The sequence below is a fragment of the Rana temporaria genome, chromosome 3, assembly GCF_905171775.1.
Source record: "Rana temporaria chromosome 3, aRanTem1.1, whole genome shotgun sequence".
Taxonomy (NCBI): Eukaryota; Metazoa; Chordata; class Amphibia; order Anura; family Ranidae; genus Rana; species Rana temporaria.
The window spans coordinates 485,670,772-485,686,659 of NC_053491.1; the positions used below are offsets into that span (position 1 = coordinate 485,670,772).

General features: G+C 46.4%; 1 protein-coding gene across 1 annotated transcript; it reads left to right on the top strand.

Moving 5' to 3' along the window:
• Positions 1-7,341: 7,341 nt before the first annotated feature.
• On the top strand, positions 7,342-9,040 carry LOC120930803 (E3 ubiquitin-protein ligase TRIM39-like). The gene is made up of 2 exons (XM_040341979.1): positions 7,342-8,332; positions 8,366-9,040. Exons 1-2 carry the CDS (start codon positions 7,475-7,477, stop codon positions 9,038-9,040), a joined length of 1,533 nt encoding a protein of 510 aa, XP_040197913.1. The 5' UTR covers positions 7,342-7,474.
• The last annotated feature ends 6,848 nt before the right edge of the window (positions 9,041-15,888 follow it).

Below are 15,888 nucleotides of genomic sequence, written 5' to 3' on the forward strand. Positions count from 1 at the left end.
GAGGTGCCATGTTGAACTTCCAGTGACCAGTATGAGAGAGTGAGAGAAATAACACCAAATTTAACACACCTGCTCCCCATTCACACCTGAGACCTTGTAACACTAACGAGTCACATGACACCGGGGAGAGAAAATGGCTAATTGGGCCCATTTTGAACATTTTCACTTAGGGGTGTACTCACTTTTGTAACCGGCGGTTTTTACATTAATGGCTGTGTGTTGAGTTATTTTGAGGGCACAGCAAATTTACACCGTTATGCAAGCTGTACACTCACTACACAACATTGTAGCAAAAGTGTCATTTCTTCAGTGTTGTCACATGAAAAGCTACAAGAAAATATTTACAAAAATCTGAGGGGTGTACTCACTTTTGTGAGATACTGTATATACACCTTCAGTTAACCCAGTTAACCCAATAGCCCTTGCCTGCTGACAGGCAAGGGCTATTGCCGTAACCCACCCAGTAGTGTCAGAGGGCGAGTCAAGGTCACTCCCTACCCAATGTAGTGTATTGGGAGTCTGACATTAGATTAAATGGTGGGTATTAGTTCAGCTGAGTTATCTCCCAAGATATCATAAATTAGCACCCTGGGAGGGTTTATATTTTGCCTCAGTTGGATAGGTGAGAAGTCTTCAATCACAAATGTAGAGTCTATTAGCTGGATTCAGGTAGGGGCGCGCATCTTTGCGGCGGCGTAGCGTAGCGTATTTACACTACGCCGTCGTAAGTCAGAGAGGCAAGTACTGTATTCACAAAGTACTTGCCTCCTAAGTTACGGCGGCGTAGCGTGAATAGGCCGGCGTAAGCGCGCCTAATTCAAATGAGGATGTGGGGGGCGCGTTTTATGCATATTAACTGTGACCCGACGTGATTGACGTTTTTTACGAATGGCGCATGCGCCGTCCGTGTACATATCCCAGTGTGCATTGCGGCAAAGTACGCCGCAAGGACGTATTGGTTTCGACGTGGACGTAAATTACGTCCAGCCCTATTCACGACGACTTACGCAAACGACGTAACATTTTCAAATTTCGTCGCGGGAACGACGGCCATACTTAACATTGACTAGGCCAGCTATTTGATGGAATAACTTTACGCCTGAAAATGCCTTACGTAAACAGCGTATCTTTACTGCGACGGGCAAGCGTACATTCGTGAATAGGCGTATCTAGTGATTTACATATTCTACGCCGAACTCAATGGTAGCGCCACCTAGCGGCCAGCCTAAATATTGCACCCTAAGATACGACGGCGCAGGCTGTCCTATCCTAGATAGGTTTAAGTGTATCTCTGTTTGAGAATACACTTAAACTTAGGACGGCGCAGATTTCGAGTTAGGTCGGCGTATCTACTGATACGCCGGCCTAACTCTGTGAATCTAGCTATATGTCTAGATTTCAGGTACCGGTGGAACTGAAGGGTTCATAGATGGATGAACAGAGTCTAAATCAGGGAAGAAAAATGATTTAGGGTTTGTACAAGTTTGGCCTGCATGAGATTCCATTCTCTTATCTGATTCCACATCTGCCAACAGGATTTCAATTTCAGGGAGGCTGTCTAACCTAGGTTGCCGTAGATCTCCATCATTGAAACGGATAAGACACCCTCTTCATTAGACGGGCTGACTGTCTCGATCTTGACCTTGTCGATTCTTTCAGGTGGAGGTAGAATTTCAACTCCTGAAGTTAAAGATCTCCTTCTTTCTTCCTCAACTGCATGTGGGCCAAAGTTGGTTTCTTGGGCTAATGGTCAGAGCTAGTGGGTCACTATCTCCTTCTCTTTTCTGTCATTGTCTTCTACTGTTGGAGGCCTGTTCTGACCCCGCCAACACAGCCAGGTTCTGAGGGGTGGTGATTCATTGCCCGGGGGGGGGGGGGGGAGTCGTGGGCTGGGGTACTCGGACAACATTGGAAAGGGGAAGAAAATGGTTCTGAGGACCTGTTTTTCCCTTAGGGCAAATTTGATACACTGGGTAAGACTGCTTTTTGGTATACATCTCTCATTTAAAGTCCCTAACTAACTCCTCCCTTTTGTATTGGAACCCAATCCAGCAATATTGTATATCCCACATGCTTACTCTACATAGTGATTGGCCTCATGTAAGGTCCCCCTGACCAAACTCTAAAATTTTTCTGTTTAAATTTGGGATGGAGGCCAATTACCCATGGTGCCTTGGACCACATCATTCTTTTTCCATCTAGGATCTGGACCCTTTTGTAGAACATGAGAAGGAGGCTGGACCCCAGCGAAAATCTCGCAAACACACCGATGTTGGTACCCAGGTTGAGGAAAGAAAGTAACGTGAGCCTAGAGAGAAGGGGTGCCCAAGAATGACAAGAAATCGGCAGTCATATTCCCCCAGCTGCAGCATACTACCAAGTTTGCTCCAGTGACGATCAGGGAGGGGATGATGAGGTCACAGACTCTACTTGGGTGCCTGATAGGAGAGAGGAGGAGGGGGCACATCTGCAACGAGGCAGGATGCCCTCCAGGGGGCAGCTTAAGGGCAGCGACCCTATTGCATCACACCACAGAGCTCCGCAGGTGCAGGGCGCTGCTGACTCCCCGCTGATTTTGAAAAGTTCTTTGGTGTGGGCCTTTTTTGACACGTGTGCAGCAGATCACACCATTGCTGTTTGCAACCTATGTCTAAAGCGGATCAAGCGTGGCCAAAACAGCAGCTGCTTGGGCATGGGCACCACATGCTTGACAAAACATATGACGACCTCCCATGCAGTCCGTTGGCAACAGCACTTGAAAGACCCACATTAAAGAACAAGGCAGACTTCTCCTTGCACTGCACTGAGAGGAATGAAGGTAGAGCAACAGGTGTCCCAAGTACTTGCGGCCAATCTGCTAGCAGTACACCACCATCTGATTTTAACAGGCAAATTTCCCTACCCCAGTTGCTAAACCGTAGAAAAAAATTCACTCCCAGCCATCCACATGCTCAGCGTCTGAATGCTAGCTTGGCCAAATTGCTAGCACTGCAACTGCTGCCTTTTCAGCTGGTAGACTCTGCCCCCTTTCGTGAATTTGTGGAATGTGCTGTACCTCAGTGGCAGGTTCCAAAACGCCATTTCTTTTCACAGAAGGCCATTCTGGCTCTCTACCGGCATGTTGAAGGCAATGTCTTGGCCTCGTTGGACAAGGCGGTCAGCAGTAAGGTGCATATTACCGCTGACTTATGGTCCAGCAAGCATGGACAGGGACGTTACCTTTCTTTCACGGCACACTGGTTAACTCTGCTGGCAGCTGGGAAGGATGCAGGACAGGGTTCAGTATTGTTGGAGCTTGTTCTGCCATCACGCCTCCAAAATGCTAGTGGTAATTCTGCCACAGCTCTCTCCTCCGCCCCCTCCTCTTCTTCCTCTATGGCCTCTTCCTCTGCAGATCTGCGGTGCTCCATAGGCATTCAAGGGCCTACGCAAGCACTCAGGCAAAAAGATGTTATGCAGTGCTTGAGTTGGTCTGCTTAAGGGACAGGAGCCACACTGGGGCAGAGATTCTGTCAGCTCTGCAGGGGCAGGCTCAGAGGTGGTTGATGCCATGCCAGCTTCAGCCAGGAATGGTTGTATGCGACAATGGCACCAACATCCTCTCTGCCCTCCAACAGGGACACTTGACCCATGTTCCATGTTTAGCTCACGTCCTGAATTTGGTGGTGCAGCGGTTCATGAGCAGGTACCCAGGCTTACAGGAGGCAGGCCAGAAAAGTGTGTTGTCATTTCCGCCAGTCATATAATGCTAGTGCTCGGCTGGCTGACATTCAAAGGGAATGCTACCTGCCCACCAACCGCCTTGTTTGTGACATGTCCACAAGGTGGAACTCAACTTTGGGAATGCTGCAGGGCCATTAATGAGTACCTGTGTGAGTATGGCACCAGGAGAGGGTCAGGGGAGCTTGGCTTTTTTTCACCACGCCAGTGGCTACGGATCAAGGATGCATGCACTGTCCTGTCACCATTTGAGGAGGCCACGAGGATGGTAAGCAGTGACAATGCATGCATTGATGACACTGTCCCTCTAGTCTCCCTGTTGGAGCACATGCTTCGTGGAATAATGGACAGGCCACTTGAGGCAGAACAGTGGGAGGAAGAGCAGAACTTTCTTACCTCCCAAGGCCCCCTTTATCCAGATAGTATTCCTGCGGGTGCCCTAAAAACACAGGAAGAAGAGGAGGAGGATTTTGTCAGCATGGATGTGGAGGATAACACTCAGCAGCAGTTCAGGGAATTGATTTCAGTCCCCAGGAACCCAAGGATTTGAACGTGGCTTGGCTGGGGGGAGGTAGTTGCAGATAATGTGATCCTTAGTGACCCAGAGGTAGGGTGACCACATTTCCAAACTGCCATTCAGGGACAACTGACCCCCCCCCCCCTGCACCCACGCCCACCACCCAAAAAAGATGATTTTTGATACTTTTTTTAAATTAATGCTGCCAGTGTGCTAAACAATTGTGTCTACTGTGCCACATCAGATGCTGCCAGTGTGCCGATCAATTGTCGCTACTGTGCACCATCAGATGCTGCCAGTGTGCCCATCAATTGCCACTACTGTACCCCATCAGATGCTGCCAGTGTGCCCATCAATTGTCGCTACTGTGCCCCATCAAATGCTGCCAGTGTGCCAATCAATTGCCACTACTGTGCCCCATGATCAAATGCTGCCAGTGCCAGTGTGCCCATCAATTGCCGGGACTGTGACACTTTGCCCCATCAGAAGCTGCCAGTGTCAATTGCCGCTATTTGTCACCTGATCATCTGCTCGGTTCCATTTTCTTTGCTCACCTTTTAATCTGGACTCTCTGTCTGGTATGGTGGGGCAGACTTCACTGCTAGTCTTCTCTTCTTGGTTCCCTGTCCAGGCAGGCAGTCGGGCCGCTCGGGCGGGGGGAGGAGGAGCCTGGAGGAGGTCTGAGATGTCGCAGCCCCGGGATGATTCCTGAAATGCAATGCAGGAGGTCGGGACGGACCGGGAACAGCTGTGCCAAGCCGATCTAAGGCACTGGCACAGCAGAATGCCGCCGCCTGTCGAGCGGTCACTGGACTGGAGATAGAGGTCAGGGGACTCGAAGTCAACGGTAACGTGAGTGACTGGTGATGCTGCTCGCTCTGCTGCTGCTGCTGCCGCGGCTGGAGGTGGCAGAGAGGAGGTGGGTGAAGTCGAGTCGGAGAGCGCAGTGCAGGCAGCACTGGGTAAAGGCCTGTTCCCTTGGCCCGCCGCCTCTCTCTGCTATCTCTGCAAAATGTGACATCACTGGTTGCTACATGCCAAGCAGGGCGGCCCTAGTAACCAGTGAGTTTGGCAATCTTTTATTACAGTGGCACTGTGGCAGCCAGTCCTTATTTCATTCCGGGACACTGTATTGTCCCGGAATGAAGGTACCAAGGACACGGGACACAATTTAAATTACGGGATAATCCCGGGCAATCCAAAACACGTGGTCACCCTACCCAGAGGACTCAGAATCGAATGCCTCTGCAAAATTACGCTGTATGGCCTCCCTGATTCTGCAAAGCCAGTAAAAGGACCCAAGGATTCGTGGTATCAAGGAGAGGGATAATTATTGGCTGGCAACAATACTTGATCCACGTCACAAGGGTAAGGTTGCAGAACTCATCCTGCCTTTGCAGAGGGAGCAGAGGATGAAACATCTTCACAAGGCCTTGAAGAAAGGTTTGTGCAATGCATTTCCAGACCCTGAGAGGTTCAAGCAACCATCACCTGCATCTGCATTATATGGTGCATCTAGGGGCAAGAGCAGACCTGGAGACCTTCCCAACAGAGCATCCACTGGGTTACTGGGTCTTGAGGATGGACCCCTGGGCAGAGCTTGCTCAATATGCAATTGAGCTACTGGCCTTTCCTGCATCCAGCGTTCTTTCTGAATGCACATTCTGTGCTGCTGGAGGATTTGTAACAGATCATAGAGTGCGCCTGTTCACCGACTCCGTTGATAGGCTCACATTCATAAAAAAATAATCAGTCTTGGATTAGCAGCTATCAAGCACCTGATGCTGATTTAACCAATTGAATTTTCTATGGATCTAGGATCCCTTGAAGACTGCCTATGCTGAGTGACTATCCTATTATGCTGAGTGACTATCCTATTGCTCCTCAATCTTGATGATGCTAGCTTCTAAGAATATTTTTGGTTTAGGGCACCACCACCACTGCCTAAGGCCCAATTTTTCTGCCCCTGTTTAACAGGGGCATGTAATTACAATTTTTAATATTATATTTTACAGCAGGGCCCATTCCTGCACCCACCAAGAGTAACTGTGAGGGTTTACAGTGTTGTGGCACCACCACCAAAGGCCCAATTTTTCTGCCCCTGTTTAACAGGGGCATGTAATTACAATTCTTGATAAAATATTTCACAGCGTGGTCCGTTCCTGTACCCACCAAGAGTGACCGTGAGGGTTTACAGTGTTGTGCCACCACCACCACCATGGGCCCAAATTTTCTGCTTCTGTTTAACAGGGCCATGTGATTCCAATTTTTGATCGAATATTTCACAGCAGGGCCCGTTCCTGTGCTCAACAAGAGTATCTGTGAGGGGTTACAATGTTCTGGTGCCACCAACACCTAAAGCCCAATTTTCTGCAGAGTATATAAGGCAGGCCATATAGTATATGTTCAGAGTATATAGGGTCTGGGGGACCCCCACGCCTTTTTTATTTTATTTGGGTGTGGTGTTCCCCTTAATATCCATACCAGATCCAAAAGGCCTGGTAATGGACTGGGGGGAACCCATGCCGTTTTTCTCAATGATTTTCATCTATATTGCCGGGACCCAACAATACATTACAGCCGCTAGCAGTTTTAAATTACTTTTTTTCCCTTTAGAAATGTAATTTTGTTGTGATATTGTTCTAAACGTGGGAAAACTGTGCCACTTTACAGGCATATTATAGACATCCCCCCCTGTCACGAAATTTAAAGGAATATTACATTTTTATTGTTTTACTTTAAGTATTATTAAAATCACTGCTCCCGAAAAAACAGGCATTTTTAAAAAAACTTTTTTTTGCATTGATACATGTCCCCTGGGGTAGGACCCGGGTCCACAAACACTTTTTATGGCAATAACTTGCATATTAACCTTTAAAATTAGCACTTTTGATTTTTCACGTTCGTGTCCCATAGACTTAAACGGTGTTCGCCTGCTCGAACACATTTTTTGCCTGTTAGCATGTTATGCTGTGAACCCAAGCGGGGGGTGTTCCCTACTCTACACCCATCTTTCCCTCTTATTCTCTCTTTTAATCTTGGGAAATATTATTATCTTTACCACTGCAAAAAAAATAAAAACTCTTCTGTGCTCTGATCTCTGTGTTAGATACGGCAAGCCTCACCTATCAACCGTTCAGCCCAGCCTTACTCTGTATAGGACAATGTGACTCTCCCCACTGCATTCTTCCCCGGTGTGAGAGAAAATAATTTAATTTCTCTCGTCTGCTGTCAGCGATGGCGTCTGCTGATCTGAGAGCTGAGCTGGAATGTTCCATCTGTCTGAACATTTATACAGATCCTGTAACCCTGAAATGTGGACACAACTTCTGCCTGGAATGTATTGATAGTGTGGTGGATACATCGGAGGGTTCTGGAGGATATTCCTGTCCTGAATGTAGAGAGAAGTTTCAGGATCGTCCTGCACTGCACAGGAACAGAACACTACGTAACATAGTGGAAAGGCTCCTGTCTGCTCAGCCAGATCAGGCAGAGTCTGAGGTCTTCTGTACTCACTGTGTGGACTCTCCTGTACCTGCTGTTAGATCCTGTCTACACTGTGATGTTTCTCTGTGTTATAAACACCTGAGAGTCCACAAAAAGTCCCCAGAACACATCTTATGTGAGCCCACCTTTTCTATGGAGAGCAGGAAATGCTCCGTCCATAAGAAGATCCTGGCATATTACTGCACTGAGGATGACACCTGTATCTGTGTGACCTGCACTTTGGATGGAGAACATCGAGGACACCAGGCGGAGATGTTGCATAAGGCTTCTGAGAAGAAGAAGGATAAACTAAGGAATTTTCTGCAGAAACTTCTGATAAAGAGAGAGGAGACAGAGGAAAGAGTCCAGAGTCTGCGGGAACACAGGAGGGAAGTAGAAGAAAAAGCAGCTGGTGACATCGAGAGAGTCACTGTCCTGTTTAGAGATCTCAGGAGATGGCAGGAAGACCTGGAGAAGAGAGTCCTGAGGGAGATAACCGGGCCAGCAGAGCGGATCTCCATCTCCATCCGGGATCTGGAAATAAAGAAGGAGGAGCTGTCCAGGAAGATACATCACATTGAGGAGCTGTGTAACATGACGGATCCACTGACTGTCTTACAGGAATCAGACACAGGTGACTTGTGTGATACTGAGGATGGAGATAATGAGAACAGAGAGAGACATGAGAAGCTCCTCCATGATGGAGGGGGTCTGGATGTGGCTGGGATATCACACAAATTACACACGTTATCTGATATAATAGGAGGGGTAGATGTATACTTCTATATACAGGGAGCTGCAGACATATTATTGGATGTAAAAACGGCTAATAATGATCTCCATATATCAGATGACAGGAAAACTGTATTCTGGTCAAATAGAAACCAGAATCGTCCAGAAACACCAAAGAGGTTTCAACGTTATCCTCAGGTGTTGAGCAGTCAGAGTTTCTCCTCAGGGAGACATTACTGGGAAGTGAATGTCGGGGGATCAGTGAGCTGGAGAGTCGGGATGTGTCACCCCAGTATAAACAGGAGAGGAGGGCAGTCACTGATTGGATATAATAAAAAATCCCATGGTTTATTCAGAAATGGTAATCAGTATTCAGTGGTACATAACATTAAACAAATCCCCTTAAGCACCAATATCTCCAGTAACAGAGTCAGGATAGATCTGGATTATGAGGCCGGGCGGATCTCCTTTTATGATCTGTGTGACCCGATCCGACACCTTCACACCTTCACCACCACCTTCACTGAGCCCCTCTGTGTTGCGTTAGGTGTATGGAAAGGTGGATGTGAGAAATCTGACTGGTGACATCACAGGGAGGAAGGATGGGCTTGGTGGAATATTCAACTAATAGAATAAGGCAGGTACTGGTGGGGCTTTAGTCGGTATCCTGCAAGTGATTTTTTTAACTATAAAAGAGTATAAAGATATCCCTCTCTCACTGATCACCAGGGATGGACTGGCCATCGGGACTACCGGGAGATTCCTGGTGGACCGATGGCTCAGTGGGTCGGTCGGAGGTCCGCGACTATCTACCCGTCAATCGCCGACAGCGGGCGCCTGACAGGTAGATCGAGATTTAGCGAGCATGCAGAGTAGTGCAGGTAGCGTGTGTAATATGTTCTCTCTCCTGTCACGGCACTCACGCTGCTCCCTGACATTCCCTCCTCTCTTCCCATCCATCCCCATTTCCTTCTGACATCATCTGGGATGGACGAGAAGAGAGGAGAGGCCGCCGGGGAGCCGAGTGAGTGCTGTGACAGGAGAGGTAACATATTACACAGGCTACCTGCGCTACTCTGCATGCTGGCTGTTAAATGATGTGCACCATAATGTGCCCTGTGCCCTAATGTGCTATGTGCCCTGATGTGCTATGTGCCCCATGCCCCAATGTGCTGTGCCTCATTGTGGTGTGCCCTGATGTGCTGTGATAGGCCCGGATGTGATGTGCCCTGTATGTGTTGTGCGCTGATGTGCTGTGCCCTGTACCCTGATGTGCTGTGCCCTGATGTGCTGAGCTCTGTACCATGCCCTGATGTGCACTGTACCCTGATGTGTTGTTTCCCCTTTCCGGTCTGGATGAAGTCCAGGGCCACATTTTTGTCCCAGTCCAGCCCTGCTGATCACTGTGATTGGGTAAAATATCTGTCCAGTTACTGCAGTAAAATTTTCCTATTGGGCAGTGAGTAGGGGTGTGGCCTATATAGTGATCTATCTATCTATCTATCTATCTATCTATCTATCTATCTATCTATCTATCTATCTATCTATCTATCTATCTATCTATCTATCTCATGATAAACATATATATTATTTTTTCTATAATCATTAAACAGAAAGTTATCACAGGGTGTGACATCAGCAATCTCCTCCTTCTGCCCCTCCCCCTGCTCTCTGCCCCTCCCCATGTGTAGTCACTCTATGCAGGGTGCAGTGTGGTCACTTCTCCTCACTTTTCTCCCTCCATGCAATCTATACTAAAGGAGGTAAAAATAAATGTAGAAATCTCAGAGGAAACATATGAAGAAATGATCCCGAGATTTACTAGTGAAACAAAAATGGGATTTATGACTAATATAATGATATTACTATAATAATGTATGATTACTAGAACTGGAATGTGTCCCCAATATAATGTGTCCCCATAGAATGGATCACCCATATAATTCTTTGAGATCAATGTTATAATGGATCCTAATGTAATGCGTCCCCATAGAATGGATAATCAAGATACAGTACCTCACAAAAGTGAGTACACCCCTCAGTCAAATTTTTTGTAATTTTTTTTCTTGTATCTTTTCATGTGACAACACTGAAGAAATGACACTTTGCTACAATGTTGTGTAGTGAGAGTACAGCTTGTATAACAGTGTAAATTTGCTGTCCCCTCAAAATAACTCAACACACAGCCATTAATGTCTAAACCGCTGGCAACAAAAGTGAGTACACCCCTAAGTGAAAATGTCCAAATTGGGCCCAAAGTGTCAATATTTTGTGTGGCCGCCATTATTTTCCAGCACTGCCTTAACCCTCTTGGGCATGGAGTTCACCAGAGCTTCACAGGTTGCCACTGGAGTCCTCTTCCCCTCCTCCATGATGACATCACAGAGCTGGTGGATGTTGGAGACCTTGCGCTCCTCCACCTTCCGTTTGAGGATGTCCCACAGATGATCAATAGGGTTTAGGTCTGGAGACATGCTCGGCCAGTCCATCACCTTTACCCTCAGCTTCTTTAGCAAGGCAGTGGTGGTCTTGGAGGTGTGTTTGGGGTCGTTATGTTGGAATACGGCCCTGCGGCCCAGTCTCTGAAGGGAGGGGATCATGCTCTGCTTCAGTATGTCACAGTACATGTTGGCATTCATGGTTCCCTCAATGATCTGTAGCTCCCCAGTGCCGGTGATCTGACGATATGGTTCCTCCTATCGATATGGTTCCCATCTTGACTGTGCAGGCGCAATCTGAGCCAGCGGAAATCGCCGAACCTTAGCAGCTGTAGCAAGAGGTCCAGGGCGACGTGGAATTTGCTGTAAGTGGCCAGTCGGCCTCACGTCCTGGCTTCCCTCGGATGGCTCGCTGCGCTCGCTCTGCCTCCTGGCTCTTTTTTTAACATCCTCCAATCCACAGGGATGTTAAGGAATGAGCCTGGATGCCGCCCGATGTTCGGAGATTTTCGTGGGCTATATCTGCGCCTGCGCAGTCAAGCAGGGAACCATCTCGATAGGGGAACTAGATCGACAAGACCCTGGCGGCACTCATGCAGCCCCAGACCATGACACTCCCACCACCATGCTTGACTGTAGGCCACACCACCTGACACCATCTGACACCAAATACATTTATCTTGGTCTAATCAGACCACAGGACATGGTTCCAGTAATCCATGTCCTTAGTCTGCTTAGTCTTCAGCAAACATGAAAAGATAGAATACAATATTTACCAAAATGGAGGGGTGTACTCACTTTTGAGAGCTACTATAATTTTATCGGATCACTTTTATTATTTATCCTAATATAATGTGTCCCCATGGAATGTATCACCAATAGATTTCTATTGGAACACTATTATAGACCGAAATTGTTGAAAATAAATTGTTTCAAAGTTTCTGTTATAATATTTTGCAAATAAATATTTTTTCTTCATACATTTATTCCAAAAAGTATTATGCTACATTTCTTTAACCACTTAAGGACCGAGCCTCTTTCTGAGATTTGGGGCTAGATTCAGATAGGTTACGCGGATCTAAAGATCCGCTAAGCTATCTGATTTACGATCCGCGGCCGCAAGTTTTTGATGCAAGTGCTTAATTCAGAAAGCACTTGCGTCTAAACTTGCGGCGGCGTATCGTAAATCCCCCGGCGGAATTCAAATTCCGCGGCTAGTGGGCGTCTATAATTTAAATCAGGCGCGTCCCCGCGCCGATCGAACAGCGCATGTGCCGTCCGCGAATTTTCCCAGCGTGCATTGCTCCAAATGACGTCGCTAGGACGTCATTGGTTTCGGCGTGAGCGTAACTTGTGTCCAGCTCTTTTCTGAATCGACTTACGCAAACGACGTAAAAATTCAAAACTCGGCGCGGGAACGACGGCCATACTTAACATAGGATACGCTGGAAAAAGCAGAACGCAAGCGACGTTAAAAAAATGCGCCGGGCGGTCGATCGTTTCTGAATCGGCGGAAATCCTCATTTGCATATTCGTCGCGTGTAAAAAACGAAACGCCACCTAGCGGCCGGCCTGGAATTGCAGCCTAAGATCCGACGGTGTAAGTCACTTACACCTGTCGGATCTCAGGGAGATCTATGCGGAACCTGATTCTATGAATCAGCCGCATAGATCCGACCGATGGAACTCAGAGATACGACGGCGTATCAGGAGATACGCCGTCGTATCTCATTTGAATCCGGCCCACGGTGTTTACAAGTTAAAACTTTTTTTGTTAGAAAATTACTTAGAACCCCCAAACATTATATATTTTCTAACACCCTAGAGAATATAATGGCGGTCGAGCAAAACTTTGATACACCGTATTTGTGCAGCAGTCTTACAAGTGCACTTTTTGGGAAAAAAAATCACTTTTTTTAATAACAAAATAACACAACAGTAAAGTTAGCCATTTTTTTTATGTTGTGAAAGATGATGTTACGCTGAGTAAATTGATACCAAACATGTCACACTTCAAAGTTGCGCCCGCTCGTAGATTGGAGACAAACTTTTACCCTTAAAAATCTCCATAGGCGACATTTAAAAAGTTCTACAGGTTGCATGCTTTGAGTTACAAAGAAGGTCTAGAACTAGAATTATTGCTCTCGCTCTAACGATCACAGCGATAACTCACATGTGTGGTTTGAACACCATTGTCATATGCGGGTGCTACTCACGTATGCATTCGCTCCTGCACGCGAGCTCAGCGGGATGGGGCACGATTTTTTTTTTTAATATTAAGTTATTTCTTTTATTTTTTATTTTTCATTTTTACACTGTTCTTTTAAAAATATAATTGGGTCACTTTTATTCCTATTACAAGGAATGTAAACATCCCTTGTAATAGAAAAAACGTATGACAGGTCCTCTTAAATATGAGATCTGGGGTCAAAATGACCTCAGATCTCATATTTACACTAAAATGCAATAAAAAATAAATAAAAAATGTAATGCCATTAAATGTCCCTTTAAGAGCTGTAAGCGGAAGTGACGTTGCTTCCGCCCTGCAATGATATGGAGACGGGTGGGGGCCATCTTCCACTCACTTGTCTCCATGCCAGGCAGGGAGAAGGACCAGATTGCCTCAGTGGATGCCGGCGGCTCTGTTAAGCGGCAGAGGGCACCAGAGAGCGACGGGAGGGGGGGGACCTCTGCCGCCGTCAATAAAAGTGATCTTGTGGCAAGTCCGCTGCAGAGACCACTTTTATCTGAAAGCGGGCCGCCCACTCTCGAAGAGGATACCGAGGATATGGTAGCTAGCTGCTGCATAACAACGGTATTATTCTTCAAAGTCACAACGTAAAACAACTGTGGGCAGTCCGGAAGTGGTTAATAATAATAAAAAAAAAATCGGTGTGATATATTTGAAAAATGATCAGTCCGGATGTACTGATTTTGTGAGTTTCATTTCTTGAGGCCCTAAAATATCAGACAGTACAAATATCGCCCAAATTACCTCTTTTTGGAAAGTAGAAAATCCAGGGTATTTAGTAAAAGGCATGGTGAGTTTTTTTAAGCTGTAATTTTTTGTCACAATTTTTTGGAAAATATATATATATATACAGTACTGTAGATACTATTTTTGTTGTGCAAAGTTGCCATTTTAACAAGGTATTTCTCACACACAACAAAGACATATATATTTATAATTATACCCCAAAACACATTCTGCTACTTCTCCCAAATATGCGGATACCACATGTGTGAGACTTCTTCATAGCCTAGTTGCAAAGAGGGGCCCAAAATCCAAGGAACACCTTCAGGAATTCTAGTGTGTAAAATAACATCTAGGGCCAGATTCACAGTGAGAGTACGCCGGCGTATCTACTGATACGCCGGCGTACTTTCAAATTACCCGCGTCGTATCTTTAGTTTGAATCCTCAAACCAAGATACGACGGCATCTAGGTTCGATCCGACAGGCGTACGGCTTTGTACGCCTTCGGATCGTAGATGCAATACTTCGGCGTCCGCTGGGTGAAGTTTGCGTCGTTTTCCGCGTCGGGTATGCAAATGAGCTTTTTCTGACGATAGCGCGGCCGTCGCATTCTCTTACGTCGTCTCTAGTCGGCTTTTTCTGGCGTATAGTTAAAGCTGCTATTTTGCGGCGTATAGATAGACTTGCCATGTTAAGTATGGCCGTCGTTCCCGCGTCAAAATTTGAATTTTTTTTCATTTTTTTGCCTAAGTCGTCCGTGAATAGGGATGGAGGTAAGTCACGTCTAAGTTAAAAAAATGACGTCGTTGCAGGAAATTTCAAAACGGAGCATGCGCAGTTCAATTGGTGAGGGGACGCGCTTCATTTAAATGAATCACGCCCCCCCTAATCGCCGATTTGAATTCCGCCGCCAGAAATACACTACGCCGCCATAATTTACGGAGCGAAATCTTCCTGGATAGACTGCGCCTATCTAAATGTATGTGAATCTGCTCCCTAATTTCTGGAATACCATTGACATTTTGGGGGCCCTGGGCCACCAGGACAGTTGAAACATTCACAAAATTACCCCATTTTAGAGCGAATGCTCCAAGGTATTTTCTGAAAGGCAAAATGAGTCTTTTGAAAATGTAATAATTTAACCACAAATTTTTGGAAAATACAGGAAAGAAAATGAAAATGTATTTTCTTTACACACAGTTGTCAATTAAAGTGGTTGTAAACCCCAAAAAAACAAATATACTTACCGTATATACTTGAGTATAAGCCGAGTTTTTCAGCACTTGTTGTGTCCTGAAAATGCCCCCCTCACCTTTTTGCGCCTGATCTCCCGGAATTCAGGGACCCGGTACCAGCCGGCCGTAGGTCTTCTGGACCCCGAACTTGGTACACATGTAGCCCCACTTTTCCTCTATAAGTGTGCAAAGTTTGTTGTCGGGGGACCTATGGCCAGGGAGCACCGATTTTTTAAAGCCGGCCACCCCTTCCATAGACTCCCATGTTAAACGGTAATTTCTCTGGTGATTTTGGGGACCCGTTACTGGCCGGTCGTAGATTCCCTAGACCCGGAACTTGGCACACATGTAGCCCCATTTCTCCTCTACAAGTGTACAAAGTTTGTTGTCTAGGGGACCTACGGCTGGGGAGCACCGATTTTTCAAACCTGGGCACCCCTTCTATAGACTCCCATGTTAAACATCAGTCTAGTCATGGACACAGTGAGGCATGGACACAGTGAGGCAAAGTGAGGCACAGTGAGGCATGCAGATGGACCCCCTAGGCTTATACTCGAGTCAATACGTTTTCCCAGTTTTTTTGTGGTAAAATTAGGTGCCTTGGCTTATATTCAGGTCGGCTTATTTTTTTAAAAATTCTTTTATTATTTTTTTTCCAAACGGTACAATAAATACGACATAAAATCAGCCTATAAACTAACCACATAAATGGTCTCAATGAGTACCCCTTACACTAAGAAAGATAAAAGAGATAAAAGAGGAGACGTCTTCAGCCAGTACTACT

Bases quoted from the DNA above. Each gene is read 5' to 3' on its own strand.
- LOC120930803 (XM_040341979.1), top strand. From the start codon at position 7,475: ATGGCGTCTGCTGATCTGAGAGCTGAGCTGGAATGTTCCATCTGTCTG. The intron at 8,333-8,365 runs ACTGTCTTACAG...ACAGGTGACTTG, and splicing joins GTAACATGACGGATCCACTG to TGTGATACTGAGGATGGAGA.